The 26,589-nt window shown below is 40.1% G+C and overlaps 1 protein-coding gene across 4 annotated transcripts in view; it reads right to left on the reverse strand.

Moving 5' to 3' along the window:
• Nucleotides 1-26,589, reverse strand: part of ATXN10 (ataxin 10) — a 162,402-nt gene that overhangs the window by 74,179 nt on the left and 61,634 nt on the right. For all 4 annotated transcript variants that reach the window (XR_012039079.1, XM_072843543.1, XM_072843544.1 and 1 more), the window contains exons 7-9: nt 24,079-24,244; nt 14,840-14,948; nt 12,610-12,779 (exon numbers count right to left, since the gene is read on the reverse strand). Coding sequence is in view for 3 of the 4 variants with exons in the window: in XM_072843543.1 (XP_072699644.1) it covers nt 12,610-12,779; nt 14,840-14,948; nt 24,079-24,244 (445 nt within the window). In the remaining variant the exon portion in view is untranslated. The remainder of the gene's footprint in view (nt 1-12,609; nt 12,780-14,839; nt 14,949-24,078; nt 24,245-26,589) is intronic.

The raw sequence follows: 26,589 nt of genomic DNA on the forward strand, positions 1-26,589 counted from the left end.
GGACAGCAGGCCATTAAAACATGTGGGTGCTGGGTCCGCACTCACACTGCCAGTGTGCTACTAGAACCCCTATTCAAGACATAACATTAATACAGAAACTGGTAAACGGGTGAGATCTATAGGCCCTCTAGAATTCGAAGAGATGGAAGCAAAGATAAACTGCTCTTTAAAAAAAGTCCACAACCCAAGGACCAGGAAAACCCCTGGGGGCAAAATACAGAAAGGGAGGGACATAGGGAGGAAGAGAGGGATGGATGGAGGGAGAAAGAGGAAAGAAGCATTGCGGTGGGATGGTGACCAATGAGAAAATCATACCCTAAGGGCCAGAAATAATAAAACAATCCACAACAGCATAGAAGTATGGCAAAAGACTAAACATACGTAGAGAGCACAATGAAGGAATATGTTTCTGTGAAAGAGTGCCAAGATCAATCTTCAGAGACGAAAGATACTTTAATGAATTTACTAGGACACACAACTGCTCCAGTGGGGTTCAGAGCCCATCGGCCAAGGACATAAAGCCCTACGGCCCGCTGCCTGGCCACCTCTGCACCCCTACGTCCCACCCTCAGGTCTCAGGGAAAGCCAGCCCGCAGCAGGGGGGCCTGCACACAAGGCCACCCTTTTCCTCCACCTACTGCCCTGCTCATTCTTCTCTGAAGGCCTAAATCCTGGAGGCTCTTCTGGAAGCTCCAAGGTGAGCCACTTATACCAAGCATTTACAACACTTCTACCGCCACTCTGAATACTTTACACACACCACTCTATTGGAAGGATCCATTTTTACACCTGTCTTCCCCTTTATACTGTGCATTCCTGAGGAGTAAGCACGAAGCCAAATCCATTTCTGCATTCCCCGTGTCTAGAGTCCTGGCTGATACACAGCATATGGCAGATACATATTTGTTGAGCTGAACTAAAAGCTCTTGCCACTATGCCAAATAGCATGTTCGTTCATACTTGGACTCAAAATTATTCCTGACTTTACTCTTAAGTGCAACACAGCAGCAGATTTAAATTCAAACTAAAATCCACAGCTTGAGACTAAATATCATTCTTGGTCCATTAGAATGTGATAGGTATGAAATTAAATTCTATTAGAACAAGATAAGCAAATAGGCTTTTAAGAGACTGAGGGAGGCCTTCAAGTCCTGATGAAAACAAGTCCATTATAGGGACATGGCTTTGATCCTCTTAATTTTGTTGCTGCCAGAGGAAAAAAAAAAAAAAAAGGACTAAATATGCTTAAGATCAAAACTGTTTCAGATGTGTGACAGACAGCTCCACTTCATTCTTTTAAAGAATGAGAGAACTCTCCACTATTTGAAATAAGAGCACTTTCCTCATTTAACCAAAGCAAGGAAGCCTGGGGAGATATAAAGAAATTTCATAATGTCAAGACCACTCAGAGATTCCTCAGGTTGGGATATATAACAGAAAGCACAGACACACATTCAGCAGAAGCTCACAGAGCTGAACCTGAATACCTGACAACATAGGGTAAATTAAAACTCCCGTTCCTTTGATTGGGGGGCGGGGGGGGGGGGAATGTTCAGCACATTGGAAGAATAACCTTTATGTTTTCTTCTCTCCCTCCCTCTCTCTCACACATTCTCTCTCACACATTCACACACCATCTACCACCTCCATCCCAGCTATTAATTATTTGTTAGCAAAATTATCTAGATACTATGCCAACATTTTACTTCTTGAAATATTTCCATTAAAAATATAATTGAAACTCTAACTGTTAAAGCCCCCGGACCTTGGCAGAGGAGGGCCTGAAATATTGTCCGGCCATGCACGCACGTAGGAGAAAGAATAACTTCAGTCACTAATGAACTACATGTATTCTCACCTTATCAGAACTCTAGATGCAGACCCCTTACCCCCCACTTTTTTAAAAAAAGATTTTATTTATGCATGAGACACACAGAGAGAGAGGCAGAGACACAGGCAGAAGGAGAAGCAGGCTCCCTGCGGGGAACCTGATGTGGGACTCAATCCCAGGACCCCGGGATCACGCCCTGAATCCAAGGCAGATGCTCAACCACTGAGCCACCCAGGTCCCACCACCCTTAATCCTTTTTTAATAGCACTTTCTTGCTATTAAAGTAGTTCACATTCACTGTAAAGACTGCAAAAAATTTACAGGAAGAAGAAACTCATCCTTAATCTTACCAACCAGAGACAGCTGCTACTACTGTTGTAGTGTATCTGTTTGGGGTCATTTTGTTATGTGTGTATGTATTTGTGCTCCTTAAATACACACACATTGTAGACAAAGGTGAAAGTAGTAGCTCATTACATAGAGTACTGTGTGCCCTGTTCTGAATTCCCACTGACTATATTGTCCTGAGCACAGACTATATGGAAAGAGTAAATGCTCTCGGAAAACATGATTTTTATTGAATGTGTGTCTTATTACCATAACTTAAACATTTCCATTGAAGGAAAAGTAGGTTATTCCTAATATAACATAATAATGCTAAAATAAGCCGACCGTGACTAAAAGCTTATGTGTCTCCAGTGGATTATCTACTTTACCCCTCACAATCACCTTTTGCCATGAATACTACGATGCCTCCATTTTTGGTTGACTAAACCAAGGACAAATAATTAGCTCAAAGTCAGCCTCCCACTATCTAGCAGAACCTAGCTACAAGCTGGTTCAAGGAACCTTGAACCACTTATGTATAGTCAAGTCTCTGATATTCTTCATTATTCCTTCTCCATAAAAGATCCTTGGTTATTCTGAAAAATCAATTAATTAGTATTCCCGATTCCCATGATTTAAGCTGTAACACAACTTCATCAACACAGCTTTATTTTGGTGTGAGCTTAGCTCCTTTCACAGTTAACCAATTACTCTGGCTCTCTTGTAAAACAAGAGCTCTCTTCTCCTCTCTAGTTGGTGGGCTACCCTTGTCACATGCCAACTTCTCATTTCTCAGGGGTCTGCTTCCAAAGTACATACCCTCTTCACTAATGTATACACTCTGTATACTGTTGATTATTTTAGCTGTAAAGTATATTTTAAAATTGCTAAGACAATTATCTTCATGTTTTTTGTTTAGATTCTGGGTTTTTTCCCTTCGGTGAGGAATTAGCAATAAACAGATAAATGAGTTTAAAAACAATAGCTTTCTAATATCCCACATTTTCATCAAGGAACAAAATACCTCTCTCAGTTTATGTGGTTGGTTTTCCTTCACCTAAAGTCTCAGATACTTCTTGTTATGGATACTGTGAAATCATTGTTTTTACTGTTAAACACAAATCCGTTTAAAATCCCTGTTGTCTAGAAACTGATCATAGGGCACAATAAAGAAAACTGAGTGGCAGTTAAGAAAACTCGATTCCAGGCTTTTACAAACTGCTGAGTCACCATGCACAAATACTTGCCCAATATCTTCCTTTCGGTATTCAGGATATGGGTAAATTGGGCTTCTCAGAATATGCATGTCCCAGAAATGTAGCTCTGTACATTAGCCTCCAGGAAGTCATGTACTCCTGGAGCACTTGAGACGACAAAAAATACAAGCACCAAGGTTCGGCAGGAACCAAGGAATGAGACCACTGTCCAGAAGTACTCTACCATCAGCACCCCCGTGCACTGCTCTACAAGAGGTGCCGACTCTCAGGATTCATACAAAGTCCGTCAAAGATCTCAAATGACAAGCCTCAAGAGGGGTCCTCTTCCAGTGAGTGTGGAAACAGTGGAGTCCCAGTCTTAAGAGTTTGGTCAGGATTCAGGCTGCTATCACTCCAAGCAAGTAACTTAACTCCTCTAAGCTTTGATTAACCAGTAAAATGGGGCACTCACCCATGCATCATGAATTCCTGATATTGCACACATAGCAGGAGTTGTGGCAGGGGTTACAGAAGACTGGATGCGTGCTGCCTTCAAAGAGCTTACAGCCTAGTGAGGAAGAGGGTGGTAGTGGCATTGTGCGAGGAAGCACGGGCCTGGGGCCTAGTTCGTGTGCAAGAGTAAAAGAACAGACAACAGCGGATTGTTATATTTTATTTATATATTTAGTATAGTTCTTCCTTTTAATAATTCACCCCTTTTCTGCAAAAGAACAAGCTGATAACTCTATGACAAGACACAAAAAGGGGTTTTGGGTCTTTAAAAAGAAAAAATTTACAGCTGCACCAAGCTAAGCTATGATATGTGTCCTCTAGATAGGAATGTTAATTTCACCTACTGTAACAGGAACTGTAAGTTCAGGAAACTAATGGTGACAGCTTGATTTATGAATTTTGACATATTTCTTGAACTGGGATTACATTACAAAGAAGAGGAATTTTAAGCAAGCCAGATCTTGCCTATACATTCAATCTTCAAATCAATAAACTGGGATTCTGTGCAACTTGTTTCTGACAGAGGGAAAACACACGGGCTGACCGAGACAGGCCATAGACCTGTCGTTTGGAAGTTCCTTAACAAGCTCCCAGAAGTGAGCTAGAACAGATTCGGGGATCAGCTCTTTAGAAGACAGTAACAAAAGAGAAATTCAACACAGAACACATGAGTGGTCAAACTGACAAGGAAAAGAAGGATTTCTTGTCCTGAAGAAAGTTCTCATATTTGCTTCACTTGACTTCCTCCAAAAAGTCCCGTCTATTAAGAAAAGTGATGAACACAGAATACAGAATGTGAGGATTACCTGAAACTTTGTAAACACCGTGAAATGCTATCTACAAACTTTTATTTAAATACATATAATGGGGAGGGGCACCTGGGTGACTCAGTGGTTGAGCATCTGCCTTCGGCTCAGGGTGTGATCCTGGGGTCCTGGGATCAAGTCCCACATCAGGCTCCCTGCATGAAGCCTGCTTCTTCCTCTAACGGTGTCTCTGCCTCTCTCTGTAGTGTCTCTCATGAATAAATAAAATCTTTTAAAATAAATACATACATACAAACACATAAAGGGGGACACTGGCATGAACCAGGGCTGCTCAGAACAGAGGGGGAGAGACCACACATACGCTGTCAGATGCTTCACACACATGACCACACTTCCTCCTTCCAGCCCCACGGGCAGGTGTCAGAGTCCCCATTTTATTATATATGAAGGAGCTGAGACTCAGAGGGGTTATATCATCTGTCCAAGCTTATATAGCCAGAATGGTAAAACCACAAGGCAGATTTGGGGTATTTAATTACGAGGTCCTGGCTGGGTTCTTCATACTACTTGAAGTTTTCTGTATGTACATCATATGTATTTATGGATCCAAATGTGACAAACAACAAGGATAGAGGGGCCACTGACCAGAGAGCCCATTGCTGGGATGTTTTCAACATCCCCAAGTAGTCGGGGACCGACCTAGAATTCCCCAAGTAGTCAGGCACTGAGGAATGCTATGGAAGACTCCTATAAAAGGGGGAAAATATGTACCTGCAAAGAGTACAGATTACACCATTATCGACCAGGAAGACCTAGAAGAGCAGGTTCATGAAAGACTAATCATCAAGGGAGAAGCAAGGAATCCCTGGTGGGAAGGGAGGAGGGGAAGGGGAAAAGAGGGGGAGGGGGAAGGGGAAGGACTCAGAACTGAGCTGAGCATGGTTTGTGGGGGGTCACTTTATACATACCTATTACATTGGAGCCGTAAGTAACAACACACACACATATGGAAACTGCCAGAATGCACAACCAGTAATCCATTTACCTACAGAAACTAGAGGTCCAGGTCAAGGATAAAGCAGGGCAGTACAGAGTAGTGGTTACAGGCTACAGAGGGGAGTATGAGTGGAAGCCTTTCTGCAGTGATCTGAAAGGTTTTATAGAAAAGGCAGCTTTTGACCTTGCATATTAAAGGCCAAGCTAAGGTCCCTTGGGTAAAGACCACGGGCTGGGAAGTCCACAGAGCGCTAGCTAGCATGAGCCAAGAGTGCAGCTGCTGGTCTTTTATAAGGACAGAGTGCCTAGGGCCCATCTTACAGCAGCGCAAAGGAAATCCCACAGCCATTTGTCTGCACAACCATCAATCACCCGGGGAACTGGCGAGGCAGCCAGTATGGGTACAGTATGCAAGTACTAACCCTAAGATCAGAAACCTAAATAAATTGAGCAGGAAAGAGCGATCGACTGTTTAAGCTTCATGAGTTAATAGGCAGATATGCTGCTTGAGAACACATCAAATAGAAATGAAAAAAAGGGTTTAAGAGTTGGCCTGCTCTTGGCCACTCACATCCAGATGTGAAAATCTGAGGGTACTGATCCCCCTCCTAAAACAAAAGAGCTAAAAAACGATCATGTTATGAATACTTAATAATTGTAAATTTAGCCTAAAACTTTACTTAAGATTAATGAATGGGCAGCCCGGGTGGGTCAGTGGTTTAATGCCGCCTTCAGCCCAGGGCGTGATCCTGGAGACCTCGGATCGAGTCCCATGTCGGGCTCCCTGCATGGAGCCTGCTTCTCCCTCTGCCTGTGTCTCTGCCTCTCTCTCTCTCTCTGTCTCCCTCATGAATAAAATCTTAAAAAAAAAAAAAAAAAAAAAGATTAATGAAAAAAGTCCTCAGATCTACAAAGCCTCCATTTTGGATTAAAAATTACTGTTAAACTCCTTGCAAATATTATTCTATGTAGATGTTCTTATAGTCTAAAATACAGATATGGATATGTCACATAAAAATAAGATAAATTATGGGGAGCCTGGTTGACTCAGTCAGTTAAGTGTCTGCCTTTGGTTCAGGTCATGATCTTGGGGTGCTGGGATCAAGCCCCTTGTCAGGCTCCCTGCTCAGTGGGGAGCCTGCTTCTTCCTCTCTGCCCTCCCTCTGCTGTGTTCTCTCTCAAATAAATAAATAAAATCTTTTTTTTAAAAAAAGGTAAATTACAGTAAATTAGAATATATTCAAATATATTATAACCATAAAAGACTTTCAAAAAGAGTTACAGAACTCAAAATTTAGAGGAACATTGATTTTCACTTGAAAAAGTTATTTTATTTTTACTACATGTCTCTGCAAATAGTATTTTTTTTAATCTTTAAGATTTTATTTATTTATTTATTTATTCATGAGAAAGAGAGAGAGAGAGAGAGAGAGAGAGAGGCAGAGACACAGGTAGAGGGAGAAGCAGGCTCCATGCAGGGAGCCCGATGTGGGACTCAATCCCCGGTCTCCAGGATCATGCCCTGGGCTGAAGGTGGCACTAAACCGCTGAGCCACCTGGGCTGCCCAGTAAGGAAATTTTTATAGTAAAATGTATGCTCCTTGAAGAGAACGGTCATGTCTTACTTGCTTTATATTTTCAGAACCTAAGACTGTGCTCAGTACATAGTGAACACTTGACAAATATTTTAAAAATAAATTCTCACGCAATAAAAATTTACCAAAGGCTTACTATGCATGAGGCACAATTTAGATCCTGGGATAACACAATGGGTAAAATATTTTAATGAAAAATATATCACAGAGTTTTTCATGTTTATAAATGAAACCTACCTTTGTAATAGATAATAATTCTGACCTGGAACTCAGAACTGGCCAAGTTACCATCTCAACTTTTCTGTACACTACAGACTTATTTTTAAAATGAAGTCATGGCTGTAATGAAAGCTTTCTGTGTGCATATGTTTGAACACATGGGATCAAACGTATGTGTGATTGCTGGGAATCTTTTCTCTCAGAGAGGAGGAGGAGGAAAAGAAGAAACTGAGCAGCATTTCTACAAAGCTTTCGGCAGAATGGGTCAAGTAATCCAAACTGTGGATGGCCCAGCTCAGTCAATATGGCTTCCTTCAGGGGAATGAAGGTAGACAAACTAGTTCATTTGCCTATCCATTATGAAAAAATGCAATCAGCTTTCATGGAAAAAAAACAGCAACGATGTTTGGTTTTTCTTCTCACGAAGAATTCACTTAGAGCATTTCTGACAATAGCGAAGAAAAGAAGAACAGAGAAGAAAAAAAGTAAACCATGCATTCCTTACGCTAACAAAGAGGAAGCCAAAGAATGCTTTCTTCGTGTTTACAGCATTAATACCCATGTGCTTCTTACAATAGAAACCAAAACAGAATCTCCATTTCAGATCCACAAAGGTTTAAAAGTAAACTAATCACTACAGATGTAGCAAGGAAATACTATGTTTTGTCAAGCACAAAAACAAGGTAAGAATAGAAGTCACCAAGTGTTTGGGAACAGCTCCCTACCATGATCTGGTAAAGGGAAGTCCAGAAACTCCTTTACAATTCAGGAAACACTACGATTCATCACGTGCACAGACTTAAGAGTTCAAGACCCATGGGAGGACTGGAGAAATAAAATTCTGAGCAGATTCTGCATCTGAGGCAGACACATCTGACACCCTTAAATACAGCCCAAAGACACAAATGCAAAAGGGGGTTATCACCCCTCTTATCATGATGGTGAAGTCCTACTCCTGTCCTTGCTTAGAAGGGAGGCTGCTGCCGGCACAGCCTGCCGGGAAGACCACCCCACTCACCTGCTCCTCTCTGAGGGGCCCCTCACGTGGGCTTTGCTTAGAGCTACTACTGCCTGTGGCTCTCCCCTGCTACGGTGACTCTGTGTCCTCCAGAGCAGAATGGTTCCCATTCAATAAATGCTAAGGGAACTAAATCACAGTCTCTCCAAACCTTGGTTTCCTCATTTAAGAAAATGGTATCTTTACAGCCTTTTCCATAGAGGTGTCCCTAAGGCTCCAACAAACTAATGCAGATGAAAAGACCTTTGTGACAGGGAAAGGGCCACCCTACTGTAAGGGGTGCCATCCAAGGCATCACATTCAATGCAATGAATGAAAGTACACAGACAAGCACTCAAACCCAGCTGGGCTGGATTATGACCAAGTCTCAGAGCAACTGGTAGTGCACAAAGATCTAGGAAAATCATTTTGGGATTCTAGTTCAAAGAGGCAGGACAGTCTCTAGATACTCCTAGAATAGAAGCTTCACAGAAGAGATACTTGTCTGTCTTATCCATCCAAAGATCCTCACAGCTGGAACATTCACATATGATGAATGGATGACTCAGAGACAGAGATATGTATACCCAAGAGTGTCAGACTTGAACCAAGGGCGGGCAAAAGGGGCCTGGCTAGCCTTGTAGACACACCAGACTCTAGCATCTTCGGTCTGAAGTCCATTAGGAAGTCTACTGTAAACCTCTTCTTTCAAAGCCCTGGAAAGTTCCTCAACGAGAGGCACCATGGTACAGGGGAGAGAGCGCAGGCACAGGAACTCAGAGTCAGACGAATCTAAATTTTGTTCTGGACAATGCAACTCTTGAACTTGATGGCCTCTCCTAAAAAGTGATTAGCAGAACCTGATTCACAGGGCTGATACAAAGATCAAAGTTGATAATATATGTAATTCACTATGCACAATGCTGGGACGTAGTAAACACAAACAGGTCATCAGATCCTCCTTTTGGGTGAAGAATGAACTAAATCAGGTTAGATGATATAAAATCCCCCTAACTCAAATCTTTAGTCTTAGAGCAGAGACAGCCAAATTTCCATTTGGACCCAAATCTGGGCAGAAGTGGAACAGTCATCTGGACAACACAATGAGAATTAATAGTCTGGTGAGAAAGACTTTCTACATTATCATCCATTTCTCTAAAATCGTAACTAAAGTCATCTTCAGGGCACGTGACCTCTATCCTTTGAGGCAACAATGAGCAAAGTCAATGTCTGTCACATCCAGCTGGTGTGGTGACCCAGGATTTGGTGACAAGAATAAAGAAACTTTTAGGACACACTGAATAAGATGGTGATGTTGTGGCAGATTCTTTGGAAGGAGAAACAAATCCTAGAAGTAATGCTTTTAGGTAAGGCATTTTGTTGATATAAGTAAGAAAGTAGGAGAAACAGAGGCATTCTTATACTCAAAGAATGAACTTCTCCATACCTTGGAGAATGTTTGCTCAGAAATCAGCAATGCTATTAGCAATGGCACACGTGAAGGAACACACCACCGACTTCCTGTGAGCCCCAATGACCTCTCCACAGCAGCACTTGGGCACACTCCGTATTTACTTATGGTGCAATCTGATCCTGACTTCGGAGAGTTATTTCATAAGCCTTTTAAGGGTTACTACATTTTGTTCCTATAAGAGGCCAATCCAAATTAGCAACAAAAGAATAGTTAAACACAAGAAAAACCACCTCTTTTGTGCTCCACGAGAAAGGCAGTCTTGGTCATTAAAAAGGTAAAGTGTTTTATTCTCTATCAACTTTCTCTTACAAAAATTGGTGCAGTAATTTTCCAGGGTGGGAAGGGGATTAGTAGCCTTTCACTCATATCTGTTTGAAAATGAGGAGGAGTCGAAATGGAACACATATATAATATAAGAGCAGGTTATCTGGCTTTTGGTTCTGGGCCATGTCCTGTAAAAAGTATTCCAACTATCAAATGTTGCACAACATACTACTCCTCCAAAACTCAGCATCTTAAAGATGACTGTTTTATTTTCAATCTTTTCTCTATTCTTCCAAATGGTTTCTATTGTCCTAACTCCAAGCACATCGACTCTTTACTCCGTCATCTGTATTAAAGTTGTCAAGCTCATTCAGTAAAATTTTTAAGTTTTATTTTGGATACTGTATTTTTCAGTTCTAGATTTTCTATTTAGTTCTTTTTTTAGTGTCTATTTCTCTGCTGACTGATACAATCTTCTCATTCATTAGAAGCATATTTTCCTTTACATCCTTGAGCACAGTTACAACTGCTTTAAAATCTTTGTCTGCTAAACCCAACATCTGTGTCACTGTAGTCTCTGTTGATTATCTTTTTGCTCTTGGAGAATAGGTCATATTTCCTTGTGCTTAAAGTAAGTTTGAGTTGTATTCTGGACACTGAAAATACTATGCTGTGGAAACACTGGATTCTATTATATTCCTCTAAAGAATGTTGATATTTTTACTTTAGCAGGCAATTATCTCAGTTGGAGTTAAACTGTCAACTCTGGCGCAGCAGCTCAAAACTCAATACAATTATTTTATCATTAGGTTAGCTGCTTGGAGCCTGCCCTACATGTGTGATTCAAGCATCCACATGGATTTAGACAGCCGGTAAACAAAATTTGAGGCTTGCTTTCTCCTGCCCAGGAGTCCCTCCTTCACATTCCAATGGCTGTGCTTACTCCAAGTTGTCCATTCCTTCTTTAAGATGAAAGGGGTACAGATTTTCTTTTAGAGTTTAAGTATCCTGCACGGCACACACTGTGCCACTCCCTTCTTCCAAGTGGCAATTCAATTCCAAAATCTGCCTGTTTGTGTCAAATTTTATTATCTTCACATGGCTGTCTTAGTCCAGAGCTTATAATTATTATTTGCAAGAGGATCAGTCCAGCAGCAGCTCACAGGACTATTAACAGAAGCTTTCCCATTTTTGTATTATTCCTCACAATCTTGTGGGTCACAAATTCAGAAAGGGCTCTGTCAGGCAGGCTGTCCCTGATTCATGTGGCATCAGCTGTGCAAGTAGGGAACTGAGCTTGGAACTGGGGAACTAAGCAACTACCTGAAAATCTTCCAAAATATGACCTCTCGCTCACAGGTCTGCTGCCCTGGTGTGCTGTGAACTCGTCTCTTTCTCTCTCATTACATCTCACCCTCCAGGGCTTCTCCATGCACACGTGGCAGATCATGCCATAGTGATCTCAGGGAATCTGCACATCTGACATGGTTAACCAGCTTTGAAGAGGCTAGAGATGGAATCTGGCAGATCAGTCAAGGGGTGTATAAAAAAATGATACAAGATCACTCTCCCACACTTAATTATTCAAAGCAGTCAGAGCTTTAGTCATCCAGACTGAAGAAAATGGAAAAACAAATGCTAAATCTCTGATATAAGAATGGCAAAATCACATTGCAGGAATGTTTTTCCAGCCATCTTGGAGAAATATAATCTGCCACACATATATTCGATATTTGATGAAGCAAAACAAATGCCATCCAAAGAAAAAATCTAGGAAAATACAGGCAGGCTAGTTCAATGTTAAGCATGTGGTTCAATTCTCCTGCCCTCTTTTTTTATCACCTTCTCATGTTATCAATATAGTTACCTCTAAGCTATTCAGCACAAGAGAAGTTTCCAATGGCAGTCTACTGAGTTCCCAAAGATTTAATACTTAAATATTATATCAACTTCAAAATAGAAGAAATGTTTATGATGCTATACTCCATAAATGTACATCAGATTTAAGTTTTGTTTGTTTTTTGTTAGGGTAATGGTCCATAATAACTACTATTTACTAAATGTCTACCAGGGGTTTGACAATTTCAAAGCACTTTAAATACCTGTTTTTATTGACTGTTCTCTATAAGATATAATACTATGTTTAAATGCACTGCTTTCAGACAAGCACTGACAATTTTTAAGAAAGGAGACTGGCTCAAACACAACCAAGGACAAATATAATACAAAATTACAAAAATACAAACCCTGACATAAACAAACATGACCTAGCATGTGTATCTGTGGGAATATGCGCACTTACATATTATTTCAAGCTACCTTCTGAGCACTCAAACTTTCATCCCAAAAAAGTGTATATATTCTAAATTCTAAATATCATATTCTAAATGAAGACATATATATAGGAAATATACCAAGAAATAACCTTACCTTGTCTTGGTTGTCTTTATTCTTGTAACACAGATTTCCAATGAGACGAATGAGATGAGACTTAAACCCCTCAGCCATATTTGAGATGTCACCCTCTGCTTTTATGCAGCCACTGCTACTGAAGATGTTTGCGGTGTCGTTGCCAGCTACATGAATCAGTCGCAAAAGATCTGTAACAAAACAATAAATTTTATTTTCCTTAAGAAAATTTTTAGTGTCTTGTATTAATTTTCCATATACAAATCTATCTTATGTTAATGGACTAAAATAAACGTAGAGTGCCTTTAATGATTAGAAAACTCTTCTTCTGCTCGAATTTTTTCATGACTGGTTTGGGGGAGATAAGCCATAATGAATACCACAACTTGGACTTTCTATTTTATCCACAAAGAAAAGTTAGCTAAAAATTTTCTGCAATCTTTTTTTTTTTTAAAGATTTGAGAGAGAGAAAGTGTATGTGTGCGTGCACATACGTGAGCAAGGGAAGGGACAGAGGGGAAGCAGACTCCCTGATGAGCCAGGGAACCAGATCCCCCCAACAGGGAGATTAAGAACTGAGTGGAGGGGATCCCTGGGTGGCTCAGCAGTTTAGCATCTGCCTTTGGCCCAGGGTGTGATCCTGGAGTCCTGGGATCGAGTCCCACATCGGGCTCCCTGCATGGAGCCTGCTTCTCCCTCTGCCTGTGTCTCCGCCTCTCTCTCTCTCTCTCTCTCTCATGAATAAATAAATAAAATCTTAAAAAAAAAAAAAAAAAAGAACCGAGTGGAAACCAAGTGCTGGACACCTAACCAAATGAGCCACCCAGGCACCTTCTGTAACCTTTCTTATAAAGAGGTTTCCAATCCTAAATTCTTTATGAAGGAACTCACGTGACAACTACATTCATCTAAGTCTAAAATACAATACCTATTCTGTAATGAGCAGTAGGACAGAAACAAGAAGTAGGTTAATTTTTTTTCACATTGTCCAGATAATCAGAAGGCAGCATGTACTCTCCATCAATCTATTCTGGCCAAGTTCAAAGAAGGAACATTGTTATGCTCTATGAAATGCCTCTAGACTGTATATGAAAACAGATCATCTTCCAGAAGCTGAATTTAAGTGTTTCCACAGTATCTCATTGAACACTCTCAACAAACCTATTAAAGGCTGGGATCCCTGGGTGGCACAGCAGTTTGGCACCTGCCTTTGGCCCAGGGCGTGATCCTGGAGACCCGGGATCGAATCCCATGTCGGGCTCCCAGTGCATGGAGCCTGTTTCTCCCTCTGCCTGTGTCTCTGCCTCTCTCTCTCTCTCTCTCTCTCTCTCTGTGACTATCATAAATAAATAAAAATTAAAAAAAAAAAAAACCTCTAAAAGGCAAATATCACTTTCTCTATTTTATAATGAAGAAATCAAGCTCTGAGAAGTCAGTATTTTGGTGGAGTTGGGATGACAACCCATGTCTGCCCTGCCTTCAAACACATGTTTTTCTACAATGATTCTGTTTCCCACGTTTGTGATGTTTTATTTTAATTATCACTAAAAACACTGCATTCAAAATAAAACACATGAGACTCTAAACCTCTTCTACAGCTCACTGCTGACTCATCTACTCACCTCATACAAATTCATCTTTCTTAGCATATGCATCTCCACAATAAGTATAATCCTCTTTTAAAGGAAAAAATAGCAAACAGTGAATAACAACACCACAAGCTTGGCTAACCACAAGGAACAGGTTCTACTTGAATTATTTTGCAAACAGCTTTTTAGCAAAGATGGTATTCCAAACAATGGATAAGAATCGGATACATAATTATTATGTGTAAGGCTTTATTCTTTGTGCCCCATAAAAATAACTGGGAAAAACACACAAATTTGGAAAACGAATATAAAATGACCATCATCACCACTGAAACTACCCCCATAACCAAGCCCCCCCATCATCACAAACCCTGCAACCACTCCATCACAACACTAGTGATCAAACATCCAGTGTGTGCCCTACATAGGAGGCATTCGTACTCTCATCTACTGGTCAAACATCCTGAGGAAACAGCAGGTCAGAAGCCAGAGCTGTTACCAAAACATAGTGATTCTTCTAATGAAAAAAAAATATTCAAAATATATCTCAAAAATATACCAATACAATGAAAACTAAGGCTAGGTGTTTGGACTTACATTTCAGTGTGACAAGCCAAAGATTCCTTAATTACAAATAACAGCATGTGTGATACTTCACTCACCAATCACTCTTTCCAGCAAGCCAGGAAAAACCTGCAGATAGCTGAGCAGATCAGTATTGGCAGTCATTTCACATAAGACATCAAGAAGCCGAATTGTGGCCAATGCCTCCTAAAAAAAGAAAACATGACTTTTAACTCAAGCTAAATGATTTGCAACTGTTATAAATAATGGTAAGAGAATGACATATTATGATAAATATTAAAGAGTTGATGCTGGTAAAGACAGCATCTGAAGAGAGAAAACAAATGACCAAGAATGAAACAGAAGTATTAAATATGTACGTGAACAATTATTTTCACCAACAGCAGCATCTGCCATCAAGAACGCCAGATTACGTGTCATTATATGTCTTCTTGGAGCAAAGAGTCAGAAAAGTTCTTATTCAAGCAAAAATACCTTCCAACAGTGGAATAAATGTTCAAAATTACTAGCTATGTACATAACATTTATGCAAATACTTTCTTTTTAAAGCATTCCCAGCAAGCAAGTTCTACTTTAAAGATACAACTATCCCATGAAATACATTAATTTCTTGTCCACAGGAATCCTGTAAAATGCTGTGGTTGAAAGACTCTGGCTTCAAGAATGTGCATTATTATTTCTGAGTAAATATAAACCTATATGCAGTATGTACCAAGGTTGGAAAAGATAACATTTGAACGTGTTAGTTCACATAACTACTCAATAATTGGTTATCAAATGGACCACATGAACAAGAAACTACCAACTACCAACTATATGGTATTAGGTAATCTGAATAAAATGGTAAAATCCAATTTTGTATGGATTTTGACCCTAATTTTTAAAGTGCATGTTATTTGGCAAAATGTGGTAGATGCTATAAATTCAGGTCATAAAAGATAACATTCTTCAAGAGAAAAATAAACTGCTTCCTTTTGTTAATTCTAAATGTGTATATATAGTTCTCTCATTAGAAGATTTAAAGGTAATATTCTAATCCACCATTCTGAAATCTCGAAAGAAACCACAAGAAATAGGCCTCCAGTATCTTGTAGGTCCTCTTTAGTGTATGAAAATCCTTTTGTGATCTTCCTTTTCCTTACCTCCCCCAAGTCTGCAGCCACCCCTCATAAGCCCAGGGCAGCAACTCTTCCTGCCCACGGGTCCTGTCCCCGAGCTTTAATAAAACCAACATTTTGCACCATAAATAAATAAATAATAAAAGAAAAAAGAAACAAGAAACAACATAAATTTTTTTTTTTTTTTTTTAAAGAACTGGTTATTTATTTATTGGGGTGGGGGCAGAGGGAGAGGGAGAGAATCCCAAGCCGACTCTGCACTGAGCATGGAACCCGGCATAGGGCTCGATCTCACGAACCTGAGGTCATGACCTGAGCCAAAAATCAAGAGTCAGATGCTCAACCAACTGTGCCACCCAGGCGCCTCACAACACACATTTTTAATGCCTTGTACCTTTAAATTTACTCTAGCTTTCACTTGCTCCTTAACAAATTAGGGGAAATATCTGAGCCACATTCAAAAGACTAGAGCAAACCCGTGGACATTGTGCAGCATCAGCACTCTCTCTTGTTAATAGGCAGTTGCCCAGAATGCCATTCCCCCTTCAAGAAGTGGCTGATTGGTTGTAGATCTGGAGCAGAATATGTGTCAGATGATCCTGGATACCTTGTCATACCAGATAGCAAAGACGCTATCAGAGATTATCAAGATCATGTCAAAAGGAATCAGAAGCAACCTGAAGAGGATTCCACTGGCCAGCAATGGCACATTAGAACACTAGGAAGAATTACAGCTAAAATGGACTGAAAATAAATCAAGTGGTTTTAGGGGTGCCTGGGTGGCTCAGTTGGTTAAGCGTCCTACCCTTGGTTTCAGTTCAGGTCATGACCTCAGGGTCCTGGGATCGAGCCCTGCATCAGGCTCTACACTCAGCAGGGAGTCTACATCCTCTCTTGCTCTTTCTCTAAAATAAATAAATAAATCTTTTAAAAAAGAACAGAACAGAAACCAGGTGATTTTAAAACCATGACATCACAATGGTGATGAAATCAAAACATTCACTCATCCTCTCTGGATGATGCCACAAAACCAACTCCTTATTTTGAAAATTTGTAATGAAAATGTACCTTGTATAACCTAGCAATTGATCAGAAGTTTCTAAATGATAAAAGTAAAAATATCACCACTTTGCAACCCCCAAAGAATGAAGGGATCTAAGTAACAATCATTTACAACTGCTAACATCACAAAAGAGACAACCAGACATTATATGCCTCTTGATGAAAGCATGGATCACCAACAAGAAAACATTACTGGAAAAAAAGTCAAAAACCTAACCCAAATCTGAATAGGTCTCTTGAATTAATTATGTCACAGGAATGCAAAAGGAAAAGAGGAATGTGTTAAACACCACCATGGAGATAAAATCAAAATCCAAATTCTAGAAAACTCAACAGGTAAAACAACCCAGTTTCTTCAATAAAGAACTAGCAAAAGAAAAAAAGAAAAAGAAAAGAAGAGGGGCAAGAAAAGGGAACATATACATTACAGGGTATGTGAGATACAACAACCAATGGCAACGTAGATAGCCTTTATTTGTATCCTGATTCAAAGAAACTTGAACAAAATTATTAGATAATGGGAAAAATCTGAGTATTATGCACTTGATGTTATAATTTTATTGGTAATTTTTTAGGTGTGCTGACTGTAGTTGACTTGTGTATGACTCCTCACCTTTTAAAGATATGTATAAAATAATACCCTGATGAGAGATGTTGGAATTTTGCTTCCATCCAGGGCAGCTGCCGCAAGATTGGGTTGGGATCATGGACAAACTGAGAGCTGGTGATATGGGTGATGGGGTTTCAGTACACTTTTTTTTCTTAGTCTGTTTGAAATATTCCATGATAAGAAGGTAAGAATAAAATTGGAAGCTTGGAAGAGATCATCTATACCTTTTCTTTCAGGTCCTAAATTCTATATTAACTGAAATAAACCCAAAGAAATGTAATCTATCTCTACCTAACACATTCCCAATTTTAAACATTAGGATCATTTTCTTAATGTTTCTTTTTTTTTTTTTTAAATTTTTTTTTTAAATTTTTATTTATTTATGATAGTCACAGAGAGAGAAAGAGAGGCAGAGACACAGGCAGAGAGAAGCAGGCTCCATGCACCGGGAGCCCGACGTGGGAATCGATCCAGGGTCTCCCGGATCCGGCCCTGGGCCAAAGGCAGGCGCCAAACCGCTGCGCCACCCAGGGATCCCATTTTCTTAATGTTTCTAATGAGCATCTGAAAAATAATAATAAAAAAATAGCCAGAAAAATGATTCTCTTAAAAAATAAGAGGAATACTTGAGACGTTCTTCTAATATTTGTAAGTCTTACACAACTATAGTCATTAAATCAGGCACTGGGGAAAACAGACACAGGCACATCAAAGGAATGAGCCTCTGCAGTGGGCAGAAGAGGGGAAATAAAAAAAGATTAATCTCCTGTCTAGATCATCTGTCTGGGTTAACTTTATCCTTTTGTGTCTTTGAACTATGTCACAATATTGTAAGTTGTAGAAAACTGATAATAGTGCAAGTGACTCTTGTTCACAGAAATGTAGATTACTTGTGCCTGGTTGGAATGCAATTAATTACTGCCTTGTGCACAGACCAGTGTTTGCATCTGTGGGTATGATCACTCCAGCATTCCTTCATTGCGTATAAACACACAGCTTTCTGAATTCTTGTTTTTTTTTTTAATATTTTATTTATTTATTCATGAGAGATAGAGAGAGAGAGAGGCAGAGACACAGACAGAGGCAGAAGCAGGCTCCATGCAGGGAGCCCCATGTGGGACTTGATCCTGGGTCTCCAGGGTCACACCCTGGCCTGAAGGCGGTGCTAAACCGCTGAGCCAATTCAGAGCTGCCCTCTGAATTCTTTGATAGCTCTTAGTATCTCACTGGTTCACTCAGTAAAATCTCAGAAACACAGAAAAGGAAATATACAGGAATGCAGTATATGACAAAAGCAGCACTGCAATTAGTGGAAAGGATGAGATCATTCACTAAATGGTATTGACACAACAATTAATAGCTAAAATTTAGTAAGTGCTAATATGTAACAATCAGCATAGTAAATGCTTACATCAAAATACCATTCATCTGACAAGCAGAGAAACAGGAGCAGAGAGGGTAAGTAACTTTTTCCAAGCTTACACGCCAGCAATACATGAAAATTAGGGTTCATGCCCAAGTTGTCCTTTACCAAAAATTATAGAATCCTGGATCACTGAAAGACATAAATAATTCATCTGAATCTCTACTTCACTCCTTGCTAAAAAATAAATTCAGTTAAAATGTAGACCAAGTACCAAAAGAACCACAATATACAAGAGCATATTTCCACAATCTAAGTAGAGATGGATGTACTAAATATGTAAAAAAACAAAAACAAGAAACAAACCTTCAGAAAGCTAAGGATAAAACTGATAAGCCTGACTACCTTAAGAACAAAAATAGGCTAAGCATACGATAAATAAATTCAAACAAAAAATTACTTATGCGGGGAAAACAGTTTTTGCATATAAGACAAAAATGTTAATTATCTGAAAATGCTCATTAATAAATGTGTTTTAAAAGGTCACCTAATAATGAAAAGCAAATTAACATGCTGGACACTGAAAACAGCTAAAGAGAAATGGTAATTAAATCAGATTAGTGAGAAGCTGTAAACCCACATACTCTCATGCTCTTTCAGTGTGGCATTTAGAAGTATTTCTAAACATTTTAAACAGACTGACACAGCAATTCAACTTCCAGGTATGTATGATTCCAGATTTACCTGTCCAAAACAGCAAAGATATCCACGCTACAGCATTATCTATAAAAGTTTTAGGAAAATCCTGGAAACAACTCAAGTGTACATCGACGGAGAACAAACGAGAAAACTCGTCTCCTCTGTCTAGTGGAATTCTACTCAACTGTGAGCAATAAGCAGGTAAATGCACATATGTGTTAAAATGGAAAGATGAAGGAGATACTTCAGAGTCTAGGTGAGAAAAGGAGTTGAAGAATTAAAAAAGGTAATACTGGAAAGGGAAGGAAGGAAGGGAGGGAGGGAGGGAGGGAGGGAGGGAAGGAAGGAAGGAAGGAAGGAAGGAAGGAAGGAAAGAAAGAAAGAAAGAAAGAAAGAAAGAAAGAAAGAAAGAAAGAAAGAAAGAAAGAAAGAAAGAAAGAAAGAAAGAAAAGAAAAGAAAAGAAGGAAGGAAGAAAGGAAGAAAGGGAAAGAAAGAAAGAGAGAAAGAGAGAGAAAGAAAGAAAGAGAGAGAGAGAGAGAAAGGGAGGGAGGGAACAAAAAACAGGTGGGTGTATACATACAAAAAACTCAGAGAAGGAAAAAAAGTATATGCTGATATGTCTGTAGAAAACAAGACGGGTGGGTGGGAATGAGGACTTTTTTTTAGAGCTTTTTGTTTCATGGACTTCAGTGTAGTTTTTTTTAATTTAATAAGCAAGTATTATTTGTACAACACAAATATTTAATCCCTTATCAATCTGTGGAATGAAAGATTACCCTTTCTTATTCCACAGATGTTTATTAAATACCTACTATATGAACAGATATTGCAATGTAATGTGGAGAATGCAAGGAATAAAACAGAATGAAAAATTCACCACCTGAAAATAACTCTCTTAGGGGGAATCCCTGGGTGGCTCAGCGGTTTGGCGCCTGCCTTTGGCCCAGGGCGCGATCCTGGAGTCCCGGGATCAAGTCCCGCATCGGGCTCCCGGCGTGGAGCCTGCTTCTCCCCGCTCCTGTGTCTCTGCCTCTCTCTCTCTCTCTCTCTATGTCTATCATAAATAAATAAATAAATAAATCTTTAAAAAAAAAAAAAAGAAAAGAAAATAACTCTCTTAATAAATGAATACAAGAAAATAGAAAACTAAGAAAAATGTATATAATATCTAACTTCCAGAAGAAAGCCAGGCTCACTAAAAGCAACAAGGCCAAGGCTCAAAACGGAGCTGAATGGCACCCAAAGTCCTACAGGATGACAGCATGCTAGCACCAACAAAAATGGTCTCAGAAACAGGAAACAAGTACACAAAAAATACCAAAGTCGGAAACATGTATGTGAGCATGAGAATCTAAGACTTTCCATCAAGGAAGACATGAAAAAAACCTCAGGATTTAAAAGCCAAACAGTTACATAAACAGATGACCCAAAAATGACTATTTTCACCCCGATTTTTTGGTCACAGCCCTATGAAGACCTTACTGGATATCTTGTCCTAAGAACATCACAACTGGGTATATGCAGAGGTTCGCTGGTCTGCTGGCCATGGGGAGGAGGAGGAGGCAGGAGCCCAGAGCGCTGATCCACAGCCTTTGCTGATTTCCATAATAGAAAAACTCCCACCACGGCGGCTTTCAAGCTACCAAGAGTTGAACAGTCAGCTCACAGATTTCTGAATGTTTAACAGCTGACTCTCCCAAGTCAGTACAGCCAGCTCCAGTACACCACTGGGTCTGTGGTATGTATTTAAATACTGAGGTTAGAGGTCTTCTTCAAAACTACCGTGGCTTTTTAAAAAACATCTAACTTAAAGAAGAACACATGTACATCAAAATCGTCTATACTGTAAATGCAAGTGCCCTGAAAAAGTTTAAAACTGTGGTTTAACAAGTACTAAGTTTTACTTCCTTTTCTGTCTCCTAGAGAATTAATTTTTAAAAGTTTTTTGAAGCACAGCTCACTGCTCCTCCTGCTGGAAACAGAGGTAAATCCATCTCCAGCAAGGAAAGGCACCAGGAAGTCAAGACTTGCCCTCTACCACAGAAATGAGAACTGAAACACTAACTTTGTCAATGAGACCTAACGTGCTATGTAGGACATGGCATGGAAAATCCATAGCAAAGTAACCTTGAAAAAAGGTATATTTACAAAGAGGGAAATCGATTTTCATGGCAGGAGTCATAATTACAGCCTGCATTTACAAAGGGAGTTAACAGCTTTGTGGCATCACACATAGGATCCAGGACACGTTCATGGATTATGGAAGACCAGCCCTGCCCAGCTCTTCCCACGCCTCTGCCCAGGGGGTCGCTCTCCATCCATCACTCCCATCAGCAAAGACATGCAGTAGAGATTCTGTACATGGTTCTCTGACCCAGAACGCACCCTCATATCCTCCACAATCAATTCTACCCCTTCACCTCCAGCCCCAGGGGACATCTGATCTGCTTTGTTACCATCAGCAAATTTTACCTTCTGCAGAATTTCAGAGATGGAATCGTGAGATACATTTTCTACTCTCGCTGCTTTCCTGTGGTATGTTCGGGATGCATCTCTGCTATTGTATCACAAACCTATCCCTTTCTACTGCTGAGTAGTACTCCAGAGGAAGAACCCTTCTTAACACTAAGACATGGGTAAGGAAGATGCGATGGGTAAAAATAAACAGAATTTCTCAGGTGCTAAGGGTGTATCAATGCTTCTACTCTCTTAGTAACGACCTGAACGACCCAGGGTGGCCTCGAGAAAAATAAAACAAAACAATACTTAAAAAAGCTAGCCAGGATGGTGTATGACCGGGAATCTCCTATAACGTAAGAAACAAATGTTCCGAGAAGGCAATTTAGAAATGCATACCAAAACAATTGGATATACCCCAGGGCACCTGGGTGCCCTGACTAGCTAACTGACTGGCTCAGTCAGTTAAGGTCTGACTCTAGATTTCGGCTCAGGTCATGACCTCATGGTCCTGAGATCTAGCCCCATGTTGGCCTCCATGTTCAGGGAGGACTCTGCTTGAGTTTCTCTCTCCCTGTTTGCCCCTTCCCCTCTCAGGCATGCTTATGCTCTCTATCTAAAATAAATAAAAAACAAAACAAAAACAAAAACAAACCTAGATAGACCCAGTAATTTCACTCCTGGGTTAACACTAGGGAAAGGTATAAAGACGTTAGCTGCAAAGACATAATCTATAGTTCTAACTACAGAAAAGAGAAATAACCTGAGTATCCAACTAAACAGTTGCACAAATAAATTATGGCAAATTCTGCACTTCCAATGCTACACAGACTTTTTCTTTTTTAAAGCTTGTTTTTATTTATTTATTCATGAGAGACAGAGAGAGAGAGAGGCAGAGACACAGGCAGAGGGAAAAGCAGGCTCCATGCAGGGAGCCTGACGCGCAACTCGATCCCAGGTCTCTAGGATCACACCCTGGGCCGAAGGCGGCGCTAAACCGCTGAGCAACCTGGGCTGCCCTACACAGACTTTTCAAAAGATGTTGACAACATATTACTTATTCATTTGGCAAATACTAAGTGCCTACTGTGTGCACAGTACTATGAACATAACAGTCAAAACTTCTACCCTCATAAAACTTACATTCAGAAGTAAAGAGAAACTTACCAAAGCATGGCCTGATTTCATTTTTATACATATATGTTTACATGTGTATCCATGTATGCACGCATATATCCGATATTTTTTTTAAGATTTTATTTATTTTTTTATGAGAGAGACAGAGAGAGAGGCAAAAACACAGGCAGAGGGAGAAGCAGGCTCCCTGCAGGGAGCCCAATGCGGAACTTGATCCCGGGACCTGGCATCATGACCTGAGTTGAAGGCAGATGTTCAACCACTGAGCCACCCAGGTGCCCCTCAATGTTATCTGCCTAGAAAAATATGTTAACTAGAGTTTGTTTTCAAGTCCTTAACTCTGGGGGGTAGAAACAAGGGAACCGTTTTCCCTTATCGGTATTTTCTTATCTGTTCTACAACAAGGATACCATCCTCGCCACTGTAACAGAATACCACAGACTGGGTGGCTTAGAAACAATAGACACTGATTTCTCACAGTTGTGGAGGCTGGAAGTCCCATCAGAATGCTGGCATGGTTGGGTTTGATGAAGGCCCTCCTCCAGGCTGCAGATGGCTGACTGCTGCTTGTGTCCTCATGCAGTGGACAGACCCAGGGATCCTTGCAGGGTTTCCTTTGTAAGGGCAGTAATCCCATTCAGGGGGCTCCACCTCCAGGACCTACTTACCTCCCACAGACCCAGCCTCCTAGCGTCATCAGATTCTCAACATATGGATTTGGAGGTGAGGGGCACAAACATTCAGTCCACAGCAGTCCACAGGTGACTTATGCAACATTTTTTAAAGCTTTTACAAAAGAATTCTCATAGAGGACCTAGCTGCGTTAGAAAACCTCCCTGCTCTCTCCCACCCAAGAGCTGTCCTCTTACCTCATCATCAGTATGCTGCTCAGAGGTCAATTTTAGCACCATCTTGCACTGATCCACAAAAGTGCCTGCGATCAACTCAGCATGGCTCAAAAACACAGGTATGTCATCCTTGGTCAGGGGCTCATCCCCGACTAACTTCGCTATTATGAGGTCCAACAGTGTAACTCTGGTAAAACGTAAAAGAGTTTTACATGAATATGTAATACTGAAACTGTACAATGCTAAAAGTATTTATAGAGAACATTTTAAGAGAATATTTTTATTTTTAAATTTCTTGCTTTGTTTATAATGTCTAGCTAGGGAAGACATTTTTTGTGAATAAAATTAATCTTCATCAATTATCTATCTTTAAAATCTTGATTTCTTTGATGTGACTTGACTACAGAAACAAGTACCTCTTACATATCCATTACTGGGAGCCCTTGATTCAACATTTCACAAATGCTGTCACATTAGGTTTTATAACGCATCCACTTATAACAACAATAGTGAAGTTCGGTGAGCTAACATTTATTCATAGTTCACTACTGGGCTAACAAGTGTTTTGCACACATTATCTCTGAAAAGCAGCTACTGTCACTGGCCTGTGCTAAAGCATGGTGAAAATGACTCCGTAAGGCTGATTTGCTCGCCCAGGATCACACGCCTGGCTCGCCCAGCTGCCATGTTGGGATCCAAGCACAGGCTGCCATCTCTCACTCCTGGGCCATGGGCCTTGGCCACTCACTTCACTGTCCTTGTAAAGGCTCACTGTTTCATTATTTTAGTTTATAAAAACATAAATCTGACGACCAAACCCATGCCATTTTGCATCAACACTTAAATGATCCCCTAAGTATTTCTATTCAACAAACTCTTTCCTTCTCTGAGAAAAAAAATGAATCATATACAGGACAATCTATCCAGCATGAACCAAGCAAGATGTCTCCCAAAATCACATTGTGACTTGGGATTTTATGTCTCAACTCTCACTTCTAAACCAGAAAGGACACAGATGCTCAGCAAATGGGGAAAATACACTTAGAGTAGGCACAGAGCATTTCTTACGAAACAAAGAATTTGTTCAGTGCTGTAAGCATCAAGAAAGAAAGAAAACTATACCAAACTCCTTCTGTATTTTTGCCAAAAGATGGGAATGATCGTCAGTCTGGCAATATCATACACAGACCTTAATGGTTTTCAAGACTCCTAAAATTCTCAGATTTCTTACAGCAATTATTAATCCAAAATAAAACAAACAATCCCCTCAATTAAGCACAAAAGAACAAACAGTTGTTCTCAGGTGCAGAGGATGTATCAATGCCTCCACCCCCTTGTAAAGGAAAATTTTTTGGATATTTTTATTTTTCCTTATGCACATAGAAATTTTAAAAATGAACTGGGTCCTCTCAGTCCATAAAGCAGCCTTTCCGCTTTCCCCAGGCAAGACAACGTTCCGGGAACGCCAGGGAGGAGGCCACCTATTCAGTGTGATTCAAAAGGAACCCGAATGTCTGCTCTAAAAATACTCCTTTTAAATTGGGATAGTGTGGCAATGATTGCTAGGTAGGAGAAGTCATGAGCTCTGGTTTTAGGGCATTTAGTACCTTGTGGACTATTACTCAAAACAGGGCAAAGAGAAAAGAGGAAGAGATTGTGATGGACTTGCATGAAGTCTGAGACAGAAAGGGTAGGCCCAGTGTGGTACCCAAGCTTGTCCAGAAGGCCCTGGAGTCCCAGAGAACACTCTGAGGGACACCTGGAAGCTGGAGCTGATAGAAACGGTATGCACAGACCCGGCCTTCTTTACAAGCTCATCAGAGGCCATCCACCCCTCAGACTTCTCTCTGCTCAGGAGACGCACCTCTCCGCTCTACTATGTAATTCTAACCACAGGACAGCTAAGCAGGTGAGTAGTAAGTGATTTTAAGGAAAAATAAAGAATGAATGTTCAAAACATAAAAATACAAAATCAAGTTTAAGTATTATCTGACAATAAATTACACTTCCTTAAATGATCCTACTTCTATTGTATTATCTATCAATAAAAACTTTTAGTGGCTCCCATTAGTGAGTGGGTCCAAAAATCTGGGGCTGTCCCAACCAGAATTCCCCATCAAACTCTCTAACTCCATCTCCTTCTAACTACCTTCAAAAACTATCCTTCTCATCAAATACAGGAATCACATGTGGGACACACAATTGAAATAGGAAATTTTTTTCAAAATCATTTATTTTAATGGTACACTACATTTGTCACCTCCAATTCTAAGCCAGAAACCATATGTCTGTTGAAATGTAATGCATAATCCAGGAAAATGGGACATGATGTGGAATATTTTACGTCTTCCAATTGTGGGGGAAACACACTAAATCCTTCCTTGAAAATGTTAACAGAATACAAGTGCTACTCACTCACTGCTTTATTTATTTACTCAGAAGTGAATGATGGAAAAGCAAAAACCTAGTTATAGAGGTCAAGGACTAGCTGTCTACAGTCACATCAGTATGAAAAGTATTGCATCCTTAAAT

This window comes from Canis lupus, chromosome 11 (assembly GCF_048164855.1).
Source record: "Canis lupus baileyi chromosome 11, mCanLup2.hap1, whole genome shotgun sequence".
Lineage (NCBI taxonomy): Eukaryota > Metazoa > Chordata > Mammalia > Carnivora > Canidae > Canis > Canis lupus.